Source organism: Salmo salar, chromosome ssa14 (assembly GCF_905237065.1).
Source record: "Salmo salar chromosome ssa14, Ssal_v3.1, whole genome shotgun sequence".
Lineage (NCBI taxonomy): Eukaryota > Metazoa > Chordata > Actinopteri > Salmoniformes > Salmonidae > Salmo > Salmo salar.
Window position 1 is genome coordinate 3,412,418 of NC_059455.1, and position 21,835 is coordinate 3,434,252.

A 21,835-nucleotide genomic window follows, 5' to 3' on the forward strand; every position below is an offset into this window, starting at 1 on the left:
AGATATTGAGATGAGCGAGATGCAAGACTTGGCGCTCACACAGTCACACACACAGTATCTGTGCATTTGCACGGGTTCGCTGTTGGGTGCCCTGGCCTGTGCACATGCCAGGGCATGTGCATGTGACTGTGTATGTGCTGTGTATGTGACTGTGTGAGAGCGAAGTCTTGTATCTCTCTCATCTCAATATTTGCAGTGCTGCTTGTGGCAGTGTCATTTCGTTGAGTTTACCTTTATGGTCAGGCGAGCGATGGTCTACTTGTGATAATCCAGTCTGGCTCAAGTAGTGTCTTCTGTTCATCTGCTGACCATGTCTGCTGAATCAGCGTCAAAGCCTCACGCTTCAACGCTCTTAGCGGAAATACTGTTTATCTTCTGCATCTACGTCATATTGCTGAGTCTATCTTTAATAACTTGGCTTATGTAGGAGATCATATGTTAACTATTTAAGGTAGCTTTTATACATCATTTATGCCTCTGAGGGTGCTCTGTCTAAATGGACAGAAAATGTTTCCAGAAATTACTACATTGGACAGAAAGGAGCACACCTCCCTATCCGAAGTGCAGGTATTTTGCAATCAGAAAAAGCAGAAGCAGTTTGTGGAAGTCACCTTTAAAAGCATATTGCAAAGCACAAGTTGCTTATCTGCGTGTGTTTGAATCCCAGTCACGGTATGAAATAATTAATGGTTACACCAAGGGATAGTCAATTTAAAGGTCATCCAGAATAATTTATATTCCTATTTTACTTGAACGAGAACAGGGCAGCTTCCTTTTTGTAAAACTGTGATGTAATTTCCTTTTTCCCAGGCGGTGGATTCCAGGGACTCCATGGCGATGGCACTTTATTCCCAGTGTTTCACCTGGATTATCCGGAAACTCAACAACCGAATCCGAGGGAAAGAGGACTTCAAATCCATTGGCATCCTAGACATATTTGGATTTGAGAATTTCGAGGTTGGTTGGAAAAAACAGTTTTGGTGGTTCAAGGTATAATGTCTGCATCACTTGCCTTTTTGATACATTTTCTAAATGATCATGTCTTATATTTAGTTTTTTTTATTGTGAGCAACATATGTCTTAGTCAGGAAACTCACTGATCACAAGCAATGATGTACGTTCATCTTAATGTTGATTTCTCATATTGGCTGTCACCATCAGTAATGAATAAAAATGGCCTCCAGCAAATCCAGCCAAACTAGTTCAAATCAACTATCAGTCATCCATGAGACAGTTCACCCTCAAGGGCAACAGCTCTTTATCATGACCTAGATAACTCTCGAACTTAAGTAGTAGATTTGCACATGCATTATGATATCTATGATCTCAGTGTTCCCTATAGGAGGCCCTGCATTTACAAAACATCCTAGAGGAGGAGGGCTGACATAAATTCAGTTTTGCCTTTTAATACATAATGCATGATAGGGGGGACTGATCCTAGATCAGCACTCCTACTCTGAGTTGCTTTGTGAATACAGGCGCAGATTTACAAACGTTCTGGCTGTTTTAACAGAGGGAATTAATTAGAGATGGTAGAAGAAAACTGCAGGTAGCCTAGTGGTTAGAGTGTTGGGCCAGTAACTGAAAGGTTGCTAGTCCAAACCCCTGAGCTGATAATGTGAAAATCTATCGATTTGCCCTTGAGCAAGCGACTTAACCCTAATTGCTCCAGGGTCGCCGTTGATTAAGGCAGACCTGGCCGTGACGCTACTCTCAAGGGGGAGTTGGGGTATAACATAAACAAATGTTGTTACGTGTGAAATAGGACAAATATAAGCATCCACCAAGTTATTATAATAATACTTGTAAGTAAAGTGAAATTGTAGAGTTTCATGTTGTAACTTTCTATTCTTACAACATGAAACCCTGTTGGAAAAATCATCAGGAGCAAACCATTACAAAAAAATCAGTTGGGGGATGTACCCCATGACCCCCCCCCCCCCCACCACCACCACCACCAAACAATTGTAAATATTTAGTATGTGAGTCTTACAGGGGTCTATCTCTCTGACAGGTCAACCGCTTTGAGCAGTTCAACATTAACTATGCAAACGAGAAACTTCAGGAATACTTTAACAAGCACATCTTCTCGCTGGAGCAACTTGAATACAACAAGTGGGTAGACCTCAAACATGAACTTTCACAGTAAATTTAGATTGGCTTTTTTATGGTTAACTGTAACATTTTATCATTTTTATAAATATGTATTCTATTTACAGTTCATCAGAATGTATAACATATATGCTAATTTATAAAGCATTTACAAGCATGTGTAAAAATAAGAGCTTATTCATGAAGGTTATTATAAAGTGTTACAGGTTAACTTCAATTTCAATTTGATTGGCTTATCGTTTAGTTTTTCTTGCTCCATCAGGGAAGGGCTTGTATGGGAGGACATCAACTGGATGGACAACGGGGAATGTTTGGATCTGATTGAGAAGGTATGTCTTTGTCATTCCCACTTGAATGGGATTTTTCTCATGTTGACACTGCTAGAATTTACACTTGTGAAGCAGGTTTAATATTATGGTGACAAGGCGCAATGCCTGCCACAAGGTTGGGCACAGGAGCATTGTAAAATGTAAATAATTTGAACTTTGACTGTAGCAGCCTGATGTACGCCGCTTGTAAGCGCAACTGCAACCCTTTGGAACTGTAGTCCCCTTCAATTGGGAACCAATGGCTAGCTCAGTGCAATGCCATTCTTGCCTATATAATGTGAAATCCCTTTGACCTGGCGACAAGGTTATCCAGACAAATGCTGAGTGGTCTTGATCTACCAGAAATAATAATTTCTATATATAAAAATACACTTATTTCTATAGATAGAAATATGTTGTAAATCCATTGATTAAAGTTGTCATGAAAAAAATATACTGTTTCGGACTGGTTATGATAACATCTGTCTATTTTCTTCACAGAAACTGGGTCTCCTTGCACTGATGAACGAGGAGAGTCATTTTCCCAAAGCCACCGACGGCACTCTACTGGAGAAACTCCACAGCCAGCACTCGGTGAGTCAAGTCCTATTGTTATGACATCACCAGTCGATAGCTTTAGTGGGCCTGTTGAAATACTTGAGAGAGGCATTCTTATACCCACACGTCGGTCTGTCCGTCCATCCATCCATCCATCCATCTATCCATCCTTATATCCTCCGTTCTTTCCATCCGTAAGGTGATCACTGATCTGATCAAGTTGGATTGGTGGAAACAATCCCTGATCTATGATTACCTGAAGAAAGGGAGGAAGGATTCATCTCTAAAGTATTCAAACTGCTTTGTATATATATTGAAGACCCCCATGTCGCTTTTCCTCACTGATTTGAAAGGATTGTAGGTGAAAGCAATGTTGCAGAAGCTACTGTAACCCTAGATGGAGTTTTCCAACACTGCAAAATCATATGACATACTTTAAGAGAGGGTGGCTACTTTTTTATGTAAAGCCAAACACTGGATATGTTAGCTAATTTTGGGGCTAGCTGCCTCCTCTACATTCATAGCATTAGCACCCAGTGCTATTACAGCTTGGTTTGATTTAAGCTCTGATCCCAACAGTGGATGTAAAGAAACACTGAGTAGAATTTTGATTTGGAATAAATATGAGCACAGCTCGTAAATATCCCTATAAATATTTGCGCTTCAAAATGTATAGGAGATTTATTAAATTGATTTATTGGTCGGATTATGAAAGAGTTACAGGGTATATTGGATATAATCAGGGTTGGGTAGGTTACTTTCTAAACGTAATCTGTTACAGTTACTAGTTACCTGTTCAAAACTTTTATCAGTAATGTAACTTTAGGATAAATAAATGTTAACGTTTACATAGCTGGCCATATATATGTTAAATTGTACTTTATGGGTTGGTTATGTAGGCTTCTTCTAACCCATTGCTTTCTACTACATATAATAATACCATTAAATTATATCTTTACATTAACGTCCAAAGTCTATCAGAATTCCAGTCATTCCAATAAATGTTATACCCCTTGATCTTCGAGAATAGGACTTGGAAATATGGAAGTATAGATTAGCTTAATTGTTTTACCTGAGCATAACCCCAAAACTAAGAACTTATTAGCCAGCCCTACTCTGTTGTTTATGATTTTGTTGTCATGGAGGACTGATTGGGCTCATTGAGTTGAAAAATAAATGCTGCGCTCATGGGAATGCTTTAAGCGCTACTGAAAAGTGCTATTTACATGTGAAAAATGTATGCCATATGCTGCATTTGCTGTAGGCCTATTGTTTACTTTTTTGTTGGTGACACTTTCATATCTTGATAATATGCAGCTGTTTAAAGGGCAAATCCACAGATGAAACAATAACAAAATCGCCGCCCTGCCTCTGTTTTGGTAAAAACAGAGCTATGGATGCAAGGACCAACCATCCATGATATCAACATTATTGTTTTCACAATGTTATGAGGCTATACAGTGTGTGTTTACGTTTACAATGTTTACAAACATTGTGGAAAACTAGCTTATATTTTGGGTTCTCATGGAGTGTGACAGTTGAACTAAGGTCATGAGGCATATATAAATTATATTCTTCAAGATTCAATGTAAATATATATAATTTATAAGTCAAAAAATGGATGTAGCAACTCCAGATTGCCCCTTTAAGTCTATCTAAGTCTATTGTTGTGACTTAGATGAAGATCAGATCAAATTGTATGACCAATTTATGCAGAAATCCAGGTAATTCCAAAGGGTTCACATACTTTTTCTTGCCACTGTACCTTGGACGGTAGCCTACAAAAGGCCTATTCCTGAGCTTTTACCGCGATCAGTCAAACACATTTGGTGTGTCATCATAGTGGTCTCTGACTTGTGGTCAGACTCGCTCAGGTGGAACAAACTTAAATCTGGGCCTTTTTCAATGCCGATTTGAATGTCATTGAGAACAGAGAAAAAAGTGAAAGATTTTTTTTCGCAAACATCCTTTATGAATTAAAAGTAATCTTCGAAGTAATCATCTAGTTTTTCAAAAGTATCTGTAATCTGATAAAAATATTTTTGCTTGTAACGTAACAGATTACATTTACCGTGTTTTTGTAATCCCTTACATGTAACAGAAAAATAGGTGAATTCAATCAATTCTTGTCTGTTTCATTGATCCTTCTTTGTGAGAGATGTTATCCACACAATTGTCATATTCTAAATAATGTTGGCTCAGTTGCATTTTGTGGCTAATAGCATTATGTGGTGAATAGTCGATAATGCTAACGCAAATCTTTTCTCATGTTACAGAAAAACCAATTTTATGTGAAACCACGCGTTGCTGTGCACAACTTTGGCGTGAGACACTATGCAGGCGAGGTAAGAGTTGTCCCTGTCTGTAACACTTTAGTTAAAACCGCAGGTATAATGCAATATGATGCCTGTACAATGCAATTTAAAACTTGTCAGGAGCTTATTATCATCTCATAAGGATCCTCGCTAAATACAGTGCATTTTGAGTTTAAATTCAGACACATAGAGAAACATAACATCTTATTAGCCCCAGGATAGAACATTATTTAGGCTCCTACAGGCTAATACCATGTTATATAGCATCGTACCTTTAGGTTTAAAGTGTTACCATGATGACACAGGAGCACGTAAGACACAACAGGACAGCTTTTGCAAAGCAGACAGCAGCTCTGGCAAGCAACACGTACTGTACTTTGTAGACAAATGTGTGTGCTATTGAATGTTGCATTCGTCTCACTAATATTTGCTGCCCTCTGGTGGTGTATTTGTATTTTTTAAGGATCCCCATTAGCTGCTGACAGGCAGAAGGTACTCTTCCTGGGTTCCAGCTAGGGTTGCACATTTTGGGGAATATTCAGAGGTGGAAATTTCCATGGGAATTAACGGGAATATATGGGAATTAACGGGAATATATGCTAATTAATTTTAATACCATTTAAATGTAGATGTTTTTTGCATTGGACATATTTAGCATATCATATGGAGACAGAAACATAAACCTTTTACCTTATCATAAGTAGACATAATTGCAATGATTAAATCCTTCCTATAGAAATTTTAAAAAACAATTTAGTTACGAATTTAACTTTAATTAAATGAGTTGACTCTTCACATGGGATGATTTCACTGAACAACAAAAGAAAGGGAATATTGAATGATCCCCATTGATCCATCGCATCTCCCAAAAACATTTTCAACATACTTCTGTAAAATGAGTCTCGAAACTACAGCTTTGGTTGTCTTCCTCTCAGGCTTCCATGTCTTCTCCCTGGGCCTCCTCAATGTCCACCTCTTGAACATCAGACTCTGAGGCCTCATCTTCACTGTCACTTTCCAACCTTGTTGAGGATGGCTCGTTGTCAGGCTCAAAAAGCCTCAAATTTGCCCAGATGGCCACCAATTTTTCAACCCTTGTATTCGTCAGCCTGTTGTGTGCTTTGGTGTGTGTGTTTCCAAACAAGGACCAGTTGCGCTCTGAGGCAGCTGATGTTGGTGGGATTTGAAGGATGATGGAGGCAACAGGGGAAAGAGCCTTAGATCCACAAAGTCCCTTCCACCAGGTGGCTGATGAGATATTTTGGCACGACTGCCATATTGCATCTCCATCCCAAAGCCCTTGCTTGGAAGTGTACTTCGCCAGACTGCCAAGAACCTTGCCCTCATCCAGGCCAAAGTGGTGGGACACGGTATTGATGACACCATAGGCCTTGTTGATCTCTGCACCAGACAGGATGCTCTAGCCAGCATACTTGGGGTCCAACATGTACGCTGCGGTGTTTATGGGCTTCAGGCAGAAGACTTCATGCTTTTTGATGTATTTCAGAACTGCAGTTTCCTCTGCTTGGAGCAACAGTGAAGTGGGCAGGGCAGTACAGATTTCTTCTCTTACATCTGCAAGCAGAGTCTGGACATCGGACAGGATGGCATTGTCTCCCTCAATCTGTGCAATGGCTACTGCTATAGGTTTCAGGAGTTTCAGGCTGCTTACCACTCTCTCCCAAAATACATATTCCAGGAGGATCCTCTTGATGGGGCTGTCCATATCGGCAGACTGTGATATGGCCATTTCTTGGAGAGACTCTTTCCCCTCCAGAAAACTGTCAGACATGATGACAACACCACCCCAACAGGTGTTGCTGGGCAGCTTCAATGTGGTGCTCTTATTCTTCTCACTTTGCTTGGGCAGGTAGATTGCTGCTATATCTTGATGACCCTTCACATACCTAACCATTTCCTTGGCTCTCTTGTAGAGTGTATCCATTGTTTTCAGTGCCATGATGTCCTTGAGGAGCAGATTCAATGCATGAGCAGCACAGCCAATGGGTGTGATGTCAGGGTAGGACTCCTCCACTTTAGACCAAGCAGCCTTCATGTTCACAGCATTGTCTGTCACCAGTGCAAATACCTTCTGTGGTCCAAGGTCATTGATGACTGCCTTCAGCTCATCTGCAATATAGAGACCGGTGTGTCTGTTGTCCCTTGTGTCTGTGCTCTTGTAGAATCCTGGCTGAGTGGTGGAGATGATGTAGTTAATTATTCCTTGCCCACAAACATCTGACCACCCATCAGAGATGATTGCAATACAGTCTGCTTTTTCTACGATTTGCTTGACCTTCACTTGAACTCTGTTGAACTCTGCATTCAGCAAATGAGTAGATAACGCATGTCTGGCTGGAGGGGTGTATGCTGGGCGAAGAACATTCAGAAATCTCTTCCAATACACATTGCCTGTGAGCATCAGAGATGAACCAGTTGTATACACAGCTTGAGCAAGACATTCATCAGCATCTCTGACTATGTTCCTCCATTGAGTCAAAAAAACTTCTGATTCCAGGAGGACCATGAGCTGTTGCTATCGATAAGGTGTCTGGTTCATCATTTTCACCTCGAATAGAAGTAGAGGGACTTTTGTCAGATGTTGCTTGTTGTGAGCGCTGAGGGAACTTTATGCACTTGGTCAGATGATTCTACATCTTTGTTGCATTTTTCACATATGATTTGGCACAGTATTTGCAAATGTCCACAGCTTTTCCTTCTACATTAGCTGCAGTGAAATGTCTCCACACATCAGATAGTGCCCGTGGCATTTTACTGCAAAGATCAGATTTGTAATTTTTTTTAACCCCAAATACAATTCCATGTACAGATAAATAGTTAAGCAGTTAGATTAAACAACTCCTTTGTAAGATAAATGTTTTAAAATGAAACATGTATGGAAATAGGTGAATTAACACTCAGTTAGCAGGCTCAGGCAAGCTAAAACCCACATGGTAGCAAAAACTAACTAGCAGAAATTGTTAACAAGTTAGAAATGATTTAAACACACTTTGCTGTAGGCTACTATTTCCCATGGAATGTTTCTGACCCTTTGCAACCCTAGGTCCAGCAACATTAAGTCAGTTATGTACAATTTAAAATATGACATTACATATTTAATAACACTTATCACAACAAATAAGTGTGTGTAGAGTGCGTGTCTTTCTTTGAGCAAGTAAAGGGGGCTTTTCTGTTCTTGGGTAGCGGACTGACTTTTGCTTCCCTCCACACACTTTCTTGTAGGTTTAGATTGAAGATATGGCAAAGTGGCAATATCGTCCTCTATTATCCTCAGTAATTTTCCATCCAAGTTGTCAAACCCAGGTGGCTTGTCGTTGTTGATAGTCAACAATAATTTTTTCACCTCTTCCACACTCACTTTTCGGAAATCAAAATTGGATTGCATTTTTCATAATTTGGTCATTTATACTTGGATGTGTAGTGTCGGCATTTGTTGCTTGCATGTCATGGCTAAGTTTGCTAATCTTGCCGATGAACAAAATCATTAAAGTAGTTGGTGTGCTCTAGGTGGTGTATGACGTGAGGGGCATTCTGGAGAAGAATCGAGACACTTTCAGGGATGACATCCTCAACCTGCTTAGAGAGAGCAGGTAAGTGGCAATTCTATAATGTTCAATCTCGAATTGCGCCCTATTCCCTATGCAGTGCAGATATTTTGACCATAGCCTAAAAGTAGTACCCTATATATGAAATAGGGTGCTATTTGAGATGCAACCATCTGTAGGTGAACAATTCATACATTCTGCACTACTGTTTTGAATTAATTGAATGGGGTTTTTATTTTTCATTGAGGGTCATGCAGAGCTGGGTAAAGTTGGATATTCAAACGTGCACTTAGTAACACTTATTCTGTGTGTGTGTTTGTCAGGTTGGACTTTGTGTACGACCTCTTTGAGCACGTCTCGAGCCGTAACAAGCAGGACACCCTCAAATGCAGCTCCAAGCACAGGAGACCCACTGTCAGTTCCCAGTTTAAGGTCAGTGACGATAATTGTCTTACATAAGATAGTGCAACTTTTATCTGCACTAACCAGTCAAGGGACTGTATACAGTACCAGTCAAAAGTTTGGACACACCTACTCATTCAAGGGTTTTTCTTTATATTTACTATTTTCTACATTGTGGAATAATAGTAAAGACATCAAAACTATGAAATAACACATATGGAATCATGTAATAACCAAAAAAGTGGGATCTTTTATTTCAGCGCATGAAAAATGGGACCAACACTTTGCGTTTATATTTTTGTTCTGTACATAATGCAGTGACCATTTAATTGACCCTTGACGCTTGTTTGTATTTGCCTTTATATCATGAACATGGAAAGTGCATAATAATCAGCATCCCTAACAATACTGAAGTTTAACAGTGTCAGAGTTAGCTAACAATTCATCTTTTTTTACCCAGAATTCCTTGCACTCACTGATGGCCAACCTCAGTACTTCGAACCCATTCTTTGTGCGATGCATCAAGCCAAACAATCACAAGGTAAGCTCCTACATATACAAACTTTACATTATACTCTTCTTCCTTGAAGACAATCTTTTTAAAATAGGGCAAGGCCATCAATGAATAAAGGAAAAATTCATATATTTTTTTAAAGTGTGGGAATCCAATCATTGACTGCATATAAAAAGGCAACACTCCTCTTCCCAGACCACACACACACTAACACACTATAGCATTAAATGGGAGTTCGGCCCTTTGCAACCCTATGACCTCTAGAGAATTTGCAAGGCTTGGTTAATGTGCATACATGAAATACAGCCTTAGCCCAGAATGAGGAGTCAAACTGAGTCAGTGGCTCCTGTCAAAGATTAAAACATGTTCAGCATGATACGGAAGGAAAGGAGGAAAGGAAAGAAAGAGGTGGTGGAAACAAATGGTTCAGCTGGTCTACATTTTCTCTCTAACCCTTTATAGATCTATAAGGGTTAAGCAATATGTAGTCCCACCAATACACTGCAAATACTTACCCAGACATTACATATCTGCAAACATCAAAGGGTTAGGGCCACGGACAAGGGGTACATTTGGACCGATTAGTTGTCAATTAGTAAACTGATCAATGAAGTCCTTATTGGTTCTTTCATTAGTCCTCATACATTCATTGATACATTGTGTTGCTGGGGGGAGCAATTGACTGTGGCCCATTGTTTCAATGACAACTACATTTTCTATTTGTGACTGATTGTGAATTAACCAATGAACGAACAAACAAACGATGTAGTATATTGTATCGCTATAGTATACACTATTGTTATTATACGATATACAGTACCAGTCAAAAGTTTGGACACACCTACTCATTCAAAGGTTTTTCTTAATTTTTACTGTTTTCTACATTGTAGAATGATAGTGAAGACATCATAAGTATGAAATAACACATATGGAATCATGTATTAGCCAAAAAAGTGTTAAACAAATATTTAATATTTTAGATTCTTCAAAGTAGCCACCCTTTGCCTTGATGACAGCTTTGCACACTCTTGGCATTCTCTTAACCAGCTTTATGAGGAATGCTTTTCCAATAGTCTTGAAGGAGTTCCCACAATGCTGAACACTTATTGACTGCTTTTCCTTCACTCTACGGTCCAACTCATCCCAAACCATCTCAATTGGTTTGAGGTCGGGTGATTTTGGAGGCCAGGTCATCTGACGCAGCACTCCATCACTCTCCTTGGTCAAATAGCCCTTACACAGCCTGGAGGTGTGTTTTGGGTCATTGTCCTTTTGAAAAACAAATGATAGTCCCACTAAGCGCAAACCAGATGGGATGGCGTATCGCTGCAGAATGCTGTGATGAATTCAAGTATGCCTTGAATTCTAAATATATCACCTACAGTGTCACCAGCAAAGCACCCCCACAGCGTCACACCTCCTCCTCCATACTTCACAGTGGGAACCACACATGTGGAGATCATCCGTTCACCTACTCTGCTTCTCACATAGACACGGCAGTTGGAATCCAATCTCAAATTTGGACTCCAACGGTCTAATGTCCATTGCTCGTGTTTCTTGGACCAAGCAAGTCAATTCTTCTTATTGGTGTCCTTTAGTAGTAGTTTCTTTGCAGCAATTCGACCATGAAGGCCTGATTCACGCAGTTTCCTCTGAATAGTTGATGTTGAGATGTGTCTGTTACTTGAACTCTGTGAAGCATTTATTTGGGCAGCAATCTGAGGTGCAGTTAACTCTAATGAACTTATCCTCTGCAGCAGAGGTAACTCTGGGTCTTCCTTTCCTGTGGCGGTGCTCATGAGAGCCAGTTTCATCATAGTGCTTGATGGTTTTTGCGACTGCACTTGAAGAAACTTTCAGTTGTTGAAATGTTCTGGATTCACAGTAATGATGGACTGTCATTTCTCTTTGCTTAATTGAGCTGTTCTTGCCATAAAATGGACTTGGTCTTTTACCAAATAGGGCTATCTTCTGTATACCACCCCTACCTTGTCACAACACAACTGATTGGCTCAAACGCATTAAGAAGGAAAGGAATTCCACAAATTAACTTTTAACAAGGCACACCTGTTAATTAAAATGCATTCCAGGTGACTACCTCATGAAGCTGGTTGAGAGAATGCCAAGAAACCACACACTATTGCAGAAACTTTGATATTACTGGCCCCAATTGATATGGTGAAAACAATGTGTGGGGAGGCAGAGGAACAAAAACTCACATCAATACCTTTGTCAGATAACACTGTGAAACTAAGAATTAATTCTATATTAATTCTCCATAGGAAAACAATGTGGGTGTCATTGTTGTGTGTGTAGGTGGCAGGGAAGTCAGGCACAGGAGAAACCAACTTGGTGTAACTGGAGTAGTTTAATTAAGATAAAACAAACTCCAAAAACCAACGTACATAAATAAAATAACATGGGTAAAATAACCCGTCGCGCACCAATACAAATACATGAGCACATAACAACAAACAATCTCTGACAAGGACATGAGGGGAAACAGAGGGTTAAATACACAACATGTAATGAATGGGATTGGAACCAGGTGTGTAAGAAGACAAGACAAAACCAATGGAAAATGAAAAATGGATCAATGATGGCAAGAAGACCGGTGACGTCGACCGCCGAGCACCACCCGAACAAGGAGGGGCATCGACTTCGGCAGAAGTCGTGACAGTGGGGAGCTCAGCATTCTAAGAGCAAAAAGTATTTTGGGGCTAGCATTTGATGACAACTGAGCTAGCTGCCCAGGCTTACATAATTAGAAAGAGGAGATTCTCATGATTAAAATGTCGTCCGACTTGAAAAAAATCTAAATATACACATTGCGAGATATTTGGCGAAATAGACAGACATGCCAATGTTTCCTCCATAATTAGAAAGAGGAGATTCTCATGATTAAAATGTCGTCCGACGTGAAAAAAATCTAAATATACACATTGCGAGATATTTGGCAAAATAGACAGACATGAGAAGACCGTAGAGTTCCATTATTATTTTTGATGTTTAATTTTAACTATAAAACAACGTGAGCAGGTCTCATTGCCAACAAGACTGAAGCAGGCATTGTGACTTTGAGCAATAAGCTGGGAATAGAATGTTTGGAAGGCGAGTTGGTGCCACCGTGCTCAATAGAACTAATAGGAGCTGGCAGGGTGAAAAATGCACTAAAATAAGTCCTGTTTTTTCGCGATTACTTCAGAAAGACAGCAAGCAGCTGGGACATATGGTCATATAATGAAACTGGGCTCCATGGCAGATGCAATGAACTCGTTTTTATCAGAAAAGAACGTTGTTACGATCTACACGGATTTCAGAGCACTCTCGTCTGAGTGTACCAGAGCGCAGAATAATTACTTTGCAAGCACTCAACACCCATTGAATATGGCCGGTGTCAGTAAACGTTGGGGAAAAAACGTAATTTAATTGTTTCCAGCAGCACATTTACAGTCACCAACGCTCTGGTTAACACAAAAACTGCCTTACCAGCTCTGCTAGGGCTGGTAAAATGGTCAGAGTGGTCTCATTTGCATCTGGAAGTAACTAGCTAACGTTAGCTTGGGTGCTTGACTACCGTTGTAAGGCCAGAACGCTCAAATCAACCCTACTCCTCGTCCCGAACGTCCAGTGTGCGCTCCGAGAGCGAAACAGTCTGAATTTACAAACTGACAATCTTACAATGCTCTGAATTTATGAGCGTCATGTTGTACAGCGCCATATTTTCTGTTCCATCCTAAACTGCACATTAGCCTAATAAACAAATAACCACATTTCGTTAATAAAATAAAGATAAAAAAATACTCTTTAAAAAAAACAGAAATATTGGAACAAAGTTGTCTAATGAAGGGAAACAATTTAGATTCCTCCAATCCTGTAGCCTACTCCCGACAATCACGTTGTACAGCGCCATATTTTCCATTCCATCCTAACGGAAACCCTTAGGGTTTCGTTTTTCGTTTTTCTCTGAATGGAAACATCATAATATTAATCAAATTAATTAAGCCAAATTTCTTAATATCAATCCCATTTACTATGTTATTACCAAATGCTTCTCAAAGATGCCCTCTGGTGGTCAAACTAGCAATAACTTGCAGTAACAGAAGAAAAGCCTGAGAATTAAATGACGGAATGCTGCAGCAGCACGCAGGGTGTGCCACAGTATGACGCAACTTTTAAAGGAGGAACCACTGTATGTAGATATTCCATAAACAATCTGCCGTTTCCAGCTACAATAGTCCTTTACAACATTAATAATGTCTAAACTGTATTTCTGATCAATTTGATGTTATTTTAATGGACAAAAAAATAGTTTTTCTTTCAAAAACAAGGAAATATCTAAGTGACCCCAAACTTTTGAACAGTAGTGTATGTGAAAGATTTAGAATGGGGGATGGGACCCTTTTTTTAAAATTTTGCCTAAAATTACATACCCAAATCTAACTGCCTGTAGCTCAGGACCTGAAGCAAGGATATGCATATTCTCGACACCATTTGAAAGGAAACACTTTGAAGTTTGTGGAAATGTTAAATTACTGTAGGTGAATATAACACATTAGATCTGGTAAAAGATAATACAAAGAAAAAAATGTTTTTTTGTACCATCATCTTTGAAATGCAAGAGAAAGTCCATAATGTAATTATTCCATTTCAGATTTAGATTTAGATGTTGGCCACTAGATTGCAGCAGTGTATGTGCAAAGTTTTAGACTGCTCCAATGAACAATTGCATTTCTGTTCAAAATTTGATATCAAGACTGCCCAAATGTGCCTAATTGGTTTATTAATACATTTTCAAGTTCATAATTGTCCACTTTCCTCAAACAATAGCATGGTGTTATTTCACTGTAATAGCTACTGTAAATTGGACAGTGCAATTAGATTAAAAGAATTTAAGCTTTCTGCCAATAACAGATATGTCTATGTCCTGGGAAATGTTATTGTTACTTATAACCTCATGCTAATCACATTAGCCAACGTTAGCTCAACCATCCCGCGGGGGTCCCACCGATGATGTGGAGGTAACTAGATGACTTGCTTTAACTCTTTAAAGGTATTTTTGAGGTAGTGGTATAACTTTAAAACGTTTCACTTTACTATTTAAAGCAAAGCAGTTACATATAGTCAAAGTTAAATGTAATAAAATAGATTGTCTGATTTAGTTTTATAGACTACTATATCAACCATTTTACTTTGGAATTTACAACATTTGTAAACTAGAGTTGTTGCGTGTGAAAACTAAAAGAAGAAAGACAGGACAAAGCGATCTTCTGTCATATTATGGGAATAAAAAGCAGGATCATCTTAGGAAAGCAAAGCTACTCTGAATCAATCATGGTGTGGGTTTCAGATAAATAGATGCACAATTTACATTTGTAAAATGTTCTGTGTGAATGAAGTATGATGTTTGTTGAATGATGATGTAATAATTAGAAGTTGTAGGCTATTATTTGGGGAGAGAAATATGATGGTAGCTCTATCTAATACATTAACTATGTAGGCTGACAGTACATTTCCTGAAGAAAATGTGTTTTCTAGCTTGTTTTAAAGTATGTATAGTTTTGAAATAGTTTATAGTAGTGGTAGTGTCTGCATTAGTAATGGTGATGAATGTTTGTAGTTGAAAAAGTAGGTAGATGAAAAGTTAGGATAACCGGAACATGTGAAAGTTTGTGGTAGTGGTTGCAGTAGTTGTCACGACTTCTATCGAAGTCGGTTCCTCTCCTTGTTCGGGCGGTGTTCGGCGGTCGACGTCACTGGTCATCTGGCCATGGCTGATCCATTTTTCATTTTCAATTTGTTTTGTCTTGTTTTCCCACACACCTGGTTTTCATTCCTTCATTACGTGTTGTGTATTTAACCCTCTGTCCCCCCCATGTCTTTGTGTGGAATTGTTTGTTGTAAGTGCTTGTGCACATTGTTGTCTGGTGCGCGACGGGTTTTGTACCCATTCTTTATTATTCTGGATGCCGGTGGTTATATGTATATATATATATTAAACTGCTCCGGTTATTACCCAGTTCTGCTCTCCTGCGTCTGACTTCGCTGCCACCAGTTATGCAGCCCTTACAGTAGTAATGGTGGTGACTGGTTATAGTTGAAAAAATAGGTAGGTGAAATTATTGATTGATGGGTTGGTTGATAGGATAGGATAGCCTGAACATGTGAAAGTTGGTTTGGGGTTTCTAGCTTGAACAGTTCACTGAAGTAGTTATAATTACTAGTGCCGTCCAGCTAGCTACACCGAGAACCAGAGCTGGACCAGAACTAGTGCAGACCAGAGCAGTAGTTGTGGTCAGTAGTTGTGTAGTTTAATTGCAGGTTCTTTGGGCCCTACAGTACTTGTGGTCAGTAGTTGTGTGGTTGTGGTCAGTAGCTGTGTGATTGTGGTCAGTAGATATGGTCAGTAGTTGTGGTCAGCAGTTGTGTTGTTTTGGACATTAGTTGTGTTGTTCAGTCAGTAGTTGTGTGGTTGTAGTCAGTAGTATGTGTGGTTCATTAGTTGTGGTCAGTAGTTTTGCTTAGTAGTTGTGTTCAGTAGTTGTGGTCAGTATTTTGGTGGCTGTGGTAAGTAGTTGTGTGGTTCAGTAGTTGTGTGGTTCATTAGTTGTGGTCAGTAGTTGGGTGGTTGTGGTTAGTAGTCTTGGTCAGTAATTGTGGTCAGTAGTTTTGTGGTTGTGGCCAGTAGTTGTGTGGTTGTGGTCATTGTGTAGTTCAGTAGTTGTGTGGTCAGTAGTTGTGCTCAGTTGTTGTGTTGTCAGCAATTTTGTGGTTGTGATCAGTAGTTGTGTGGTTCAATAGTTGTGTGGTCAGGGGTTTTGGTCAGATGTTTAGATGTTGTGGTCAGTCGTTGTGGTCAGTACTTGTGTGGTTAGTCAGTCGTTTTGTGGTTCAGTAGTTTTGTGGTCAGGGGTTGTGGTCAGTAGTTTAACTGGTGTGTCCGTAGCTGTGATCAGTACTTTTCATCAGTAGTTGTGGTCTGGAGTTGTGGTCCGTAATTGTGGTGAGTTTTTGTGTGGATAGTAAATGTTTGGTTGTGGTCAGTAGCTGTGGTTAGTAGTTGTGGTCAGTTGTGGTCAGTAATTGTGGTCAGCAGGTTGTGCTTAGTATTTTGCTCAGTAGTTGTGTGGTCACTAATGTAGTTGTGTGGCTCAGTAGTTGTGTGGTCAGTGGTTTGGTCAGATGTTTAGATGTTGTGGTCAGTACTTTTCATCAGAAGTTGTGGCCAGTATTTTTCATCAGCAGTTGTGGTCTGTAGTTGTAGTTAGTAGTTGTGTTTAGTTGTTGTGTGGTCAGTAATTGTTTGGTTGTGGTCAGTAGTGGTGTGGTTGTGGTCGGTAGTTGTGTGGTTGTGGTCGGTAGTTGTGTGGTTGTGGTCAGTAGTTGTGTGGTTGTGGTCAGTAGTTGTGTGGTTGTGGTCAGTAGTTGTGTGGTTGTGGTCAGTAGTTGTGTTGTTGTGGTCAGTAGTTGTGTGGTTGTGGTCAGTAGTTGTGTGGTTGTGGTCAGTTGTTGTGGTCAGTAGTTGTCTTGTTGTGGTCAGTAGTTGTGTTGTTGTGGTCAGTAGTTGTGTTGTTGTGGTCAGTAGTTGTGTTGTTGTGGTTAGTAGTTGTGTTGTTGTGGTCAGTAGTTTAGTGGTTGTGGTCAGTAGTTTAGTGGTTGTCATCATTAATTGTGGTCAGCCATTGTGTGGTTATGGTCAGCAGTTGTGATCATACGTTTTGTGGTTGTGGTCAGTAATTGTGTGGTTGTGGTCAGTAGATATGATTGTGGTCAGTAGTTGTAGCTGTGTGGTTGTGGTCATTCGTTGTGTGGTTGTGTTCAGTAGTTGAGTGGTTGTAGTCAGTAGATGTGGTCAGTAATTGTGTGGTTGTGGTCAGTAGATATATGATTGTGGTCAGTAGTTGTGGTTTAGTAGTTGTGGTCAGTAGTAGAACCCAGCAGTTGTGTGGTTTTGGTCAGTAGTTGTGGTCAGTAGTTGTGGTTTAGTAGTTGTGGTCAGTAGTAGAAGCCAGCAGTTGTGTGGTTGTGATCAGTAGATATGATTGTGGTCAGTAGTTGTGTGGTTGTGATCAGTAGATATGATTGTGGTCAGTAGTTGTGTGGTTGTGATCAGTAGATATGATTGTGGTCAGTAATTGTGGTTTAGTAGTTGTGGTCAGTAGGTGTGGTCAGTAGGTGTGGTCAGTAGTTGTATTAGAAGCCAGTAGTTGTGTGGTTGTAGTCATTCGTTGTGTGGTTGTGTTCTGTAGTTGTGTGGATGTGTTCTGTAGTTGTGTGGTTGTGTTCTGTTGTTATGTGGTCATAAGTTATGTGATTGTGGTTGTTGTCAGTAGCTGTGGTCAGTAGTTACAGTGCCTTGCGAAAGTATTCGGCCCCCTTGAACTTTTCGACCTTTTGCCACATTTCAGGCTTCAAACATAAAGATATAAAACTGTAATTTTTTGTGAAGAATCAACAACAAGTGGGACACAATCATGAAGTGGAACGAAATTTATTGGATATTTCAAACTTTTTTAACAAATAAAAAACTGAAAAATTGGGCGTGCAAAATTATTCAGCCCCCTTAAGTTAATACTTTGTAGCGCCACCTTTTGCTGCGATTACAGCTGTAAGTCGCTTGGGGTATGTCTCTATCAGTTTTGCACATTGAGAGACTGAAATTTTTGCCCATTCCTCCTTGCAAAACAGCTCGAGCTCAGTGAGGTTGGATGGAGAGCGTTTGTGAACAGCAGTTTTCAGTTCTTTCCACAGATTCTCGATTGGATTCAGGTCTGGACTTTGACTTGGCCATTCTAACACCTGGATATGTTTATTTGTGAACCATTCCATTGTAGATTTTGCTTTATGTTTTGGATCATTGTCTTGTTGGAAGACAAATCTCCGTCCCAGTCTCAGGTCTTTTGCAGACTCCATCAGGTTTTCTTCCAGAATGGTCCTGTATTTGGCTCCATCCATCTTCCCATCAATTTTAACCATCTTCCCTGCCCCTGCTGAAGAAAAGCAGGCCTAAACCATGATGCTGCCACCACGTTTGACAGTGGGGATGGTGTGTTCAGGGTGATGAGCTGTGTTGCTTTTACGCCAAACATAACGTTTTGCATTGTTGCCAAAAAGTTCGATTTTGGTTTCATCTGACCAGAGCACCTTCTTCCACATGTTTGGTGTGTCTCCCAGGTGGCTAGTGGCAAACTTTAAACAACACTTTTTATGGATATCTTTAAGAAATGGCTTTCTTCTTGCCACTCTTCCATAAAGGCCAGATTTGTGCAGTATACGACTGATTGTTGTCCTATGGACAGAGTCTCCCACCTCAGCTGTAGATCCCTGCAGTTCATCCAGAGTGATCACGGGCCTCTTGGCTGCATCTCTGATCAGTCTTCTCCTTGTATGAGCTGAAAGTTTAGAGGGACGGCCGCGTCTTCGTAGATTTGCAGTGGTCTGATACTCCTTCCATTTCAATATTATCGCTTGCACAGTGCTCCTTGGGATGTTTAAAGCTTGGGAAATCTTTTTGTATCCAAATCCGGCTTTAAACTTCTCCACAACAGTATCTCGGACCTGCCTGGTGTGTTCCTTGTTCTTCATGATGCTCTCTGCGCTTTAAACAGACCTCTGAGACTATCACAGAGCAGGTGCATTTATACGGAGACTTGATTACACACAGGTGGATTCTATTTATCATCATTAGTCATTTAGGTCAACATTGGATCATTCAGAGATCCTCACTGAACTTCTGGAGAGAGTTTGCTGCACTGAAAGTAAAGGGGCTGAATAATTTTGCATGGCCAATTTTTCAGTTTTTTATTTGTTAAAAAAGTTTAAAATATCCAATAAATTTCGTTCCACTTCATAATTGTGTCCCATTTCTTGTTGATTCTTCCCAAAAAAATACAGTTTTATATCTTTATGTTTGAAGCCTGAAATGTGACAAAAGGTCGAAAAGTTCAAGGGGGCCGAATACTTTCGCAAGGCACTGTATGTGTTCGTGGTCATTGTTTAGTTCAGTAGTTGTGTGGCCAGCAGTTGTTGTCAGTAGTCTTATAGTTGTGCTCAGTAGTTGTGTGGTTGTGGTCAGTAGATATGATTGTGGTCAGTAATTGTGGTCAGTAGTTGTGGGGTCACTAGTTGTGTGGATTTGGTCAGGAGTTGTGGTCTCTAGTTGTTGTGGTCAGTAGCTGTGGTCAGTCGTTTTGTGGTCAGTAGCTGTGCTCAGTCGTTTTGTGGTCAGTAGTTGTGTGGTTGTGGTCAGTAGTTCAGTGATTGTGGTCATTCATTGTGGTCAGTCGTGATGTGGTTATGGTCAGTTTTTGTGGTCATTAGTTGTGTGGTTTTGGTCAGAAGTTGTGTGTTCAGTAGTTATGTGGTTGTGGTCAGTAATTGTGGTCAGTAGTTGTGTGGTTGTGGTCAGAAGTTGTGTGTTCAGTGGTTGTGTGATCAGTAGTTATGTGGTTGTGGTCAGTAATTGTGGTCAGTAGTTGTTTAGTTGTGGTCAGAAGTTGTGTGATTGTGGACAGTAGTTGTGTGGTTTTGGTCCCTAGATGTGGTCAGTAGTAGAGGTCGACCGATTATGATTTTTCAACGCCGATACCGATTATTGGAGGACCCGGGGAAAAAGCCTATACCGATTAATCTGCCTATTTTTTTATTCTTTTATTTTTAATACTTTTTTTTATGAATTTGTGTTAATGACAATTACAACAATACTGAATGAACACTTATTTTAACTTAATATAATACATCAATCAAATCAATTTAGCCTCAAATAAATAATGCAAAAACAAAGTGTTGGAGAAGAAAGTAAAAGTGCAATATGTGCCATGTAAAAAAGGTAACATTTAAATTCCTTGCTCAGAACATGAGAACTTATGAAAGGTGGTGGTTCCTTTTAACATGAGTCTTCATGTTCCCAGCCGATGCCAAATGCTGGCGTGTACAGAACTGCAGTATGTAAGACAGTTAATTCTACTCACATAGCTAACAGAACAGTATAATCACTGTGATTGCGCATTGACATTCACACACCAGTAGAGGAATGGTAGGCAATATGGACCAAACCTGATGCCCTGAACTCTCTTGTCTTCTAACAAGGTAAGTGAGGTGGGCCCTAGAAGCATCTCTTGCCAAGTCGACTGTACCTAGGCTTGGGCGGTATCCAGATTTTCAAATCGTCATACCGTCCTTCTCTCATACCGGGATTTAGGGTATTACCGGCATAGCACACAGGGGGCGCTAAAAACGCAAGAAAAGCCCATTTGGACCTCTATTACCAGAATGCTAACAAAATTAGCACCAACTAATAGCGAACTCGCATAGAAGCTGTTAGCTAAATGCTAATGAGCGAAAACGAACTTAAAAGAATTGCAAGATGAGCAAATCCAGCTCATAAAGTTTTACAAGCACAGCTAGTGTAGCTACCGAATCACTTTCGCTGAGTGTGGACATTTACAAGCAAAAGTGAACGAGGCAAATTGTGCAAATGAACAAAGTTGTGGTGCATGCTTTTCTGAAGGAAAAGCAGCATATGTACACAGAAGAACAGAGGGGAAAAAACACTATGAAGGACCGGAAAAAATGGCCGCTGTACAGAACTTATCCATAGCTTTTTACATCCAAGTGTAACTTCACCTGGTGTGCTGCACAGCAGAGACTCACCGATAGAGAACGCTATGGACTGACTAGCTCCCGCTTTCTCCCGCTGTGCTATTTACAAACAAACGCGTGACTGGCTCAACTGGTCTGGGGAACAATAGAAAGCTTCATGATGTAAAATAATGTGACGGGTGAAATGAAGTTGCACAAGTTGACTGCATGTATTAACTTAAGTAGCTACAAATATTCACATTTATTGAAAACTTCAAATAAATAGTTTTGATAGTATTGAAAAACCATCCTTTTGACTTTTTCCAAATACTCCATTATGCGGTATACTTCCCAAGCCTAACTGTCCTCGCGGAAGACACATTTCAGTTGAATGTATTCAGTTGTACAACTGACTAGGTATCTTCCCTTTCCCACCAAGAGAATGCTTTCAGAACTACAGTAGCTGCTGCTCGTATTGCC

The 21,835-nt window shown here is 40.0% G+C and overlaps 1 protein-coding gene across 3 annotated transcripts in view; it reads left to right on the plus strand.

Annotated features, from left to right (window-relative positions):
• myo10 (myosin X) overlaps positions 1 to 21,835 on the plus strand; it is a 299,501-nt gene that overhangs the window by 208,221 nt on the left and 69,445 nt on the right. For all 3 annotated transcript variants that reach the window (XM_045693795.1, XM_045693796.1, XM_045693797.1), the window contains 8 exons: positions 811 to 957; positions 2,015 to 2,115; positions 2,375 to 2,441; positions 2,922 to 3,014; positions 5,255 to 5,323; positions 8,822 to 8,904; positions 9,183 to 9,291; positions 9,722 to 9,802. In XM_045693795.1, the coding sequence (XP_045549751.1) occupies positions 811 to 957; positions 2,015 to 2,115; positions 2,375 to 2,441; positions 2,922 to 3,014; positions 5,255 to 5,323; positions 8,822 to 8,904; positions 9,183 to 9,291; positions 9,722 to 9,802 (750 nt within the window). The remainder of the gene's footprint in view (positions 1 to 810; positions 958 to 2,014; positions 2,116 to 2,374; positions 2,442 to 2,921; positions 3,015 to 5,254; positions 5,324 to 8,821; positions 8,905 to 9,182; positions 9,292 to 9,721; positions 9,803 to 21,835) is intronic.